The sequence below is a fragment of the Morone saxatilis genome, unplaced genomic scaffold, assembly GCF_004916995.1.
Source record: "Morone saxatilis isolate NCDOM2014 unplaced genomic scaffold, NCSU_SB_2.0 Contig22, whole genome shotgun sequence".
NCBI classification, from domain to species: Eukaryota; Metazoa; Chordata; class Actinopteri; family Moronidae; genus Morone; species Morone saxatilis.
In genome coordinates, this window is record NW_023339785.1 from 3,238,009 (window position 1) to 3,245,796 (window position 7,788).

Sequence of the window (7,788 nt, forward strand, 5' to 3'; positions counted from 1 at the left end):
CCAGTAAAGGTGGGGCTAGATCTTCACAAAAATAAGCTCCTGTGTGCTGCCGCTGTCCAAGCACCAAGGCGGCCCCCTGGGGTAATTAACAACTGAGCACCCAGGAAAAAAAGATAAGGAAGACACTTGCTATTAGTAAATTAATATTCTGTGCAAGTATAGCTGGCACTTATCTAAGCTGTGGAATCATGTTTCAGGTGGTAGTGTTACTGATACAGGCTTTTTATTTTTTTAGTATCTACTTTGGCTTCTTCAATAGGCCTTTTAGTAATAATTGTTCTAAACAAGCATTCCTTGGTGGCTTCCAGGTTACATACATTGTCACACACTCGTAGAAGTTGCCATACTGGGACGAAAACAGGACGTGACCTTCGCCTAATTAAACTATTTGTGATGACAGCAAATCACACACCACATGTAGCCGCCCATCCCTCTTTAAAAAGGCTCAGATTTGTCCTTTAACCGAACCATTTCCTCCCTTTTCCAGATAGATGAACATCCCAACTGTCATTTTTGAAGATACAGATGACAGAATGTGTGCACTATTCAGTTTTATATGCAGAGCACAAACTACATGAAACAATATGAAAAAGACACCTTGATTATGACAACAGCACATAGTTGCTAGTACCGTTTGTCTAGTAATTATTTGTCGTGGTCTGTCAGGAACAACTGACTGGAGCAACCTAGTCCACCCAACAATTATTTACTTACTTACTTACTTACACAACTAGTACCTGAAATCAGCCAGGGCTCACCAGTACAGGCACTTCTTATTTTTGTCCATGAGTACCCTTGCTTCCTATTGCCACCTGTAAGTTTAAGTATGCACTCTTAAATGAGTGTACACTTCATTTTTTTTCCGCCAGCATTCTGCTGTGCCTCTGATTGGCTAGTGTTTGTTTTTTATGCAGGCTTTTATTGCCTTTAATTGATAGTGACAGCTGAGGAGGGACAGACACAAGTCAGGGGGGTGACACGCAGCAAAGGGCCGCAGGTCGGATTTGAACCCTGGGCCACTGCAGCAAGGACTTTGTTGGTTTGGTTGGTTAGGTTTAGGCATGAACAGTGAGACAGTTAAAATGTCAGGGTCAGGGTCAACCAAACATTAATGCCCACAAATGTCGTTACGATCTCCTCCAAATCCCGGCACTTAGTTCATCAACATTTTAACAAGTTTTGTCAGAAAACCAGCGTTGACTGAGGTTAATAGACTCCCAGGATGGGAGTGTCACATCGAGACAGGAACACCCCGCCATGACTCCATTCAGACACCTCTCCAAAACTGAGGGGCAGCTGGTGGCTGAACTTTAAATATTTGATGAGATTCAGTCAGGAATGTTCTGTCAGCTGCTTCCTTAACGGCTGCAGTAAGACACAGACACCGGGTAAACAGACTTTAGCCCCATTACGACCAATAGCCGTTTTATTTCGCACAAGTAAACATAACCATTGACATTTTCTCATATTATCAGTGGCTGTGTTTACATTTGTGTACATTAACTGTGCTATTGGATGTACTTTGGTAATGTTAAACTGTTATGATGCACTTTGGATACCCTGCAGCTGAGTCTCCCCATTCATGTTGCCATTAATAACCTCTTAACAGAATATTTCTGTCCACTTGTGATGTCCCGCCCACTGCTTAAACAGCCTGCCAGCTATTAAAGCGATGTGGCTTTTCTGGCTCCTCTGCCTCTGCTTGTTGCCATGGCTTCTGTTGATATCAGGATGTACCCATAATGCAGTGAAAGTCCAAAACTTTTTGATGTTTCTGTTCTACAGCAGCAGTGACAGAAAGAAGGCAGGCATCTTAACAGTGTGTCTTATTAGTGGAGCATGAGCTTACCTGGGCCCCTCTGACTCGACTGTTATGTTTTCAGGCATCCACCCAAAATCAGTTTGCCTGAGTCACCAGATTATGAAATTGTTGGTGCATGAAAATGCAGCAATTTGCTGTATCATGTCTGTCTCCTCCTGACTCTTTTTTTTGCTGTTTGTTTTTCCTCTTCTGCCATTACCTATCTTTCTTTCACTTTGCTCCATCACTTTCTCACACTGTCATCATTTTCCTTGTAGTTCTCCTTTGCTCCTCTCTGTGTGACAGGATGAGAGCTGACAGACCCCGGTAAACCCTCTCAGCAGCCTCGCCCATTAGCTCTGTCATGCATTCAACTCGCCTCGCCTCCCCGACTGTGTGTATTATAGAACAGAGTCGGCAGGCCCGCCGTGACCTGAAGACAGTGCCAAGGAGATTTCAGAGTGGTGGCAAATCAGTCTTATGTTGATATAATAATCTGTTCTGGATTAATCAATGCTCAGTCGCACTGGTGCCATGACCTGCATTGTACATGTGTAGGAAGGAGGTGGGACAATCTGTATCAGTATGTACTTTTGTGGCCATGTGAGCTCATGTTCTGCCACATAAATTCCTGTGCATTCATGTTCTGATTTGAAGGTGCTCCGATTTAGTTCATAGGTAGGAAAACAGCAGCAGGAAAAATGAGAAAAAAAGGTCATTACCATTTCTGTAGAAGGATTTGTGAGGTCCACATGGTGACACCAATACACACTGGTGTGATTTTCCCACCTTTCTTCTATATACTGCAAGTCATAGCACTCATGTGGTGAAAAATCTGTCCAATAAAGTTTGTATGTTCATGGTATTAAATGTAAATGCAGTTACACAATACAACCATAGTGATGTTCTCCAATTTGGGCTATTACTTGCTGTTGGACAGCTGGGATTATTAGGTTATATTTAGGAAAAATGTACCACACCTGGCCATGCATGGATCTTCATCCTCTCGCCCCTTACTATTAAACTTAGATAAAGCTACACTAAATTAATCTTCAAAAAATTAAGGAATGTTACATAATAAAACCACTACAGCACTGAAAATGGTCCATCATTGTAAAACCAGATACATTTATTTAACATAAAACACTGTTGAAACTGATTACATCAGAATCTTTAAGTAACACAAACTTTTTTAGGTTAAAAAAGCTTATTCATTAAGCAGCTTTTACTAATAATTTTAAGTGGCACTAACGTAGTCACAGAAACAATCCTGATTAAGTTGTTTTTACTAGGTATTATGTTTTTCAAAATTATGTCATTCTCACTTAAAATTACTAAAGCTCCTTAAGCAATATTGAAGACTAATATAATTAGTTTTACTTAAAAATGTGTGTTTGATGGAATCAGTTTCAACAATTTGTTGAGTTTAATTAACTTAACTGGTTTTACAGTGATTGAAGCTGTGATTGTTGTAGCCTTGTGTGTGTAGGAATTAGTGGCATCTAGTGCAGTTGCAGATTGCACCTTTGTCACCCTTTCTAAGCGCGAAGCCGAAAATACTGTGGCCACGAAACTCGCGAAAAATGGAACGGACTCTAAGGAAGGCGACCCGCAGTGTATGTAGATAAAAACGGCTCATTCTTATAGAAAATAAAACACAACAATTCCTATATTCAGGTGAATGAATAAACACACTTGATCTTTCATTTCTAAATTCTTTCAAACCATAGACTGTCTGTTTATTAAAACACTTGATTTCTGTTTCTCTTTTTGTGTTAAATGCAGAAGATGTGATGAAGTGATGTGTGGAGGATTTGTTGTTGTTGTTGTTGTTGTTGTTGTTGTTGTTGTTGTTGTTGAAAGGCACCTTTTGCTGAGCTGGGCTCAGTAGCTGGAGTAATGTAGTGAGTAATGTAACTACGTCTGCTGAGGTGTAATTAGGAAATGAATATAGTTCTGGTTCTGGAGTACATTTTTCAAGTAGCTTGCCCAACACTGCTGCAAACACATACAACCTGGACTAACTTAGTGCCATTTAAACACCAGAATGTGTTAACTTTGGCACTTGCCACATAGACAGCTGCCCTAATTATTCAGAGACAATGGAAACAACATAATGGATTTCTCATGGTGTGGAGATTCTGTGTCTGCAGAGCATTTATTGCTTTGTGTTGTGCAGTGAGCCTAATTTAATGCTTAGATCCAGTCCCATTAGTGATTACCAGGTGGGGTCTAGCAGCTCTGTGTGTGTGTGTGTGTCCAAGTGTCTGTATTGATGTACTGTATACTTTGGTAAATACTTTCTTAAGGTCACAAGTCAATATGAAAGCAAGGCAAGTTTATGTCTTTATCCCAGCCATTTTGTAGAGTTAATAAAGGCTCTTCATTTTAAATTAGTACATTACGTTTACAAAACAATTCTGAAACTGTACATGATGCTCTCACTTGATGTTCAGATATTAAATTCAAGAATTTCATTTTCTCTGGCTCTAGACAGATTTAATATATGGCCATAGATTTATTATGCTTTACTGTGATTTGCTTTTTAATCTGAGGTCCAACCTATCCAAATATGTAGATATGAGAGCTTAACCTTCTATTATAAAAGGAGTTAGGCAAGCCTAAATTTTGTATGTGTGTGTGTGTGTGTGTGTGTGTGTGTGTAGGTTTGTGTGCGTGTGTGTATGCTTGGTCTTCAAATGTGAATGGAATATGTGCCATTTGCTTGAATCCAAAGCACCTCACAACATCTCAGGAATCCTTTATGCCTGAGTACATACAAACATGCATGCTCGTTTGGTTTGGTGGATGGATTTGCATGTGTTTGTGTGTGAATATAGATGAGAGGACGTCTACAAGCACAGAGCTGCACACATGTATTCATGAGACACTCGATTAAGGCCATCTCCTTTATTCTGAGTGCATCATATGTGAGGATAAATCTTCCTGACAGGCACACACATATTTATATATATATACTTGTACATGAAGATTATTCATTGGGACATTTTCATATGTCATTGTGATCTGTACAGCTCACATTTAACCTTTTATCTATGGGTCTCATTTAAACCATGTGTTGTGCTAATCATTTTAGGTCCTTCTTTCTTGGTTTTTGCCGGTACTTATATTTATTTTGGCTGTTATATTAAGAAAAAAATGTTAACTGATGTTGATAAATTAAGTATCTAAGATAAGAAATAGAGGCTATAATGAACACATTTTTGCTCAGGTTAGTTTCTATGTGTCCGTCAAATTTTTTGTTTTCTAGAGTAGTGGCTCTAAAAGCGTCCAGTTTAAAGGCTCCCGGTAAAGTTTTATTGCCAAAAAAAGTTATGTTTACAGTCACTGTTTATCCTCTGGGAGCCTGTTTCCACCAGTAAAACAAAAAAATAAGACGAAAACTAAGCCTTGCTAATAAAAAAATTCCATGTTAAGATAAAAAAGTATTTTTTTTTTAAATTATTTTTTTTTAAAAGTATTTTTTATCTAGCAAACATGTTGAATGCATTTTAAAGCTTGGATTGTTTTCTGTCTCCTCTTTTCCCCAACTACCAAGAAAGTGGAACAATACGGTCTTTTTCTGCAAAACAATTTCCACATTAAAACCCTTAAAGAGGAATCTACAATTTCCAGAAATTCCAGAATCTCTGCATATGTAAATGTTGTCCATTCTCAGTGTATGTGCACTGGTGCCTTCAAGTTTCTACATCACACAACTCATTTGTGATGTCACAAATCATGCCGGTAGGCCCCGCCCCTTAAAATCAGACTTTCAATGAGCACAGAGAAAATTTCCACTTTCAGCAGATGAATGTCAAAACATCCTTCTACTGTCAAACTCTGCTCATACATCATTCAAACAGCACACTGTACGAACTAGAAGAACAGATTTTTGAATGAAGGGGGACTTTACACAATGCCTCTTTTTCCTCAAGTGAAATGGCTCGAAGGAAAATTTCAAGCAGCAGTTTTTGAAGTTAGAATGAGCTAAACATGAGCACCATTTGTTATCTCGAGGTAATGAGATGGATTTGTCATTATGACAAAGTAATGCTGTGATATTTAAGATAACTGGCCTAAAAAAACATTATCAGTAACCATGACGGCCCTCAGTTTGCATATGAAGATCCAATTAACTTTCTAGGGATACTAGCAGTCTCTCTTCATGGCTGTGAAAACTCCAGAATAATTCATCCATATGACTGTTGACTCTAAGTGTGCTAGTCCGGTGAGCGTGTGCATTCGGCATCTCAAACACATGACATCTGTTGGATGGTAATCCAGCTTACACTAATGTAATATAAGTCAGTGTTTACATGATTGCATGGTTGCCTGATTGTTTGGTCTTGTGCATCTGTGTGTTGTGAGAGACAGAGAGAATATTGTGTAAGAAGATTATGTACGGCGCAATTATTCTGGATGTCACAAAACTGGGCTTACTTCATGTTAGTACCAAGACTCGAACAAAATCATAAAAGAACAATGTTTTTGTGTGACATTTTTTGCTATTTTTAGAGTTATAGAGTTAATTTGTTAGTCCTGTTGTTGCTTATTTAGTAACAGAAAACAATGTATCCACAGTGGACACAAAACACAAAAACACAAAACACCAATTGTCTGTGGAGTTGATTGATGTATTGATGTATTATTGATGTATTTTTCAACCTAGACCCTATTTTTACATGTTTTGTATATATGTGACTAATGGAGACCATTCCAATTCCGATAATTGGGTTGGAGATATGATGTGAAATCCAGTTAATTGTGAAATTACTACACAACCTGTTTAGTTAAGGTTAGTTAGTAAAATGTAAGGATAAGTTGACCTCTCAACTGCTGTATTGTTTTAGTTATTGATTTGCTTACTTTGCTTAACCAGGAGATCTCTTGGCAAACATTACACGTTTTACAATAAAGGTGTGGCCAAAAAGACTAACTATGTGCAATGCATAATAAGAAAAGGCAGTTTAGAAAGCCAGTTCAACCTTCAGTTTAACTTAAATTAGTTATTGAATTTGCACTAAAGCACTAATTTTGCACTTTAAGCCAGCTTAAAAGTTTATCAGTCTACCCTCTACTAAATCCAACATTATAGCCCCCAAAATCTGAGGCAGCATACAGTGCTGGCCAGTTGGCAGTAGACTTCAAATGTCAAAGAAAATTGACACATTTGCATAATTTTAATTTGCTTTAATAAGTTTATGTTAATGTAATCTACCAAGTCTGTTGACTGCATGAATTGTTTTATATTTGTAATTAAAAGTTCATACTATAATAATATAAATGATTATGTTAATGTGTTAATTGTGATCTTCTGTCTGCAGGGACTCTCTGCATTTATGGTTACATGAATGTCAGCGCTGCAGGCCAGATGCCGGTGATGGAGGAGCTTGTCAGTGAGAGGTGAGTGTTAATCAGCTTTGATGTAGAATAATCACTGGATTTGTGATTGAACACTTCCTGACAACGGTAACATTACGTAACGCACAACACATCAAAGCAAATGCAAACTTATGACATTTAGTTTTTGTCTCTTTTTAAAAAGTAGATAGACTTATATTGCATGTGACCATCAATTTCATCATTGGACCCAAGTTGCTGTATGAGCTGTAGTTACTAGGGCTGAAACGAGTAGCAGGTATAGGTAATGTACTTTTTATAAGTACGAGTATCAAACGGGTAAAAGGTGTCTTTACCAACTTTTATTAAAAAAACTTAAAAAGTTCTCTTTTGTGATCAAAACATTGCTCTGAAGTTCAGTTCTCAATCAACCCATGTTAATTTCAGGCTTAAATTAACAACAAGATACACTCGCTCCTCCCCAGTAGTTACTGGTTCAAATTTCCACTGGGGACACTTAAAACTTGAAATGTAACATTTACTTAAAGGACAATTCCGGCGCAAAATGAACCTGGGGTTAATAACACTTATTTACCGAGTTGGTCTGTTCTCTGGGATATGTTTTCATTCTAATCGCACGTGAC

The 7,788-nt window shown here is 38.0% G+C and overlaps 1 protein-coding gene across 1 annotated transcript in view; it reads left to right on the forward strand.

Moving 5' to 3' along the window:
- Nucleotides 1-7,788, forward strand: part of htr4 (5-hydroxytryptamine receptor 4) — a 174,541-nt gene that overhangs the window by 48,252 nt on the left and 118,501 nt on the right. Inside the window, exon 2 of the mRNA XM_035668714.1 lies at nucleotides 7,129-7,207. Within this exon, the coding sequence (XP_035524607.1) occupies nucleotides 7,152-7,207 (56 nt within the window). The 5' untranslated portion in view covers nucleotides 7,129-7,151. The remainder of the gene's footprint in view (nucleotides 1-7,128; nucleotides 7,208-7,788) is intronic.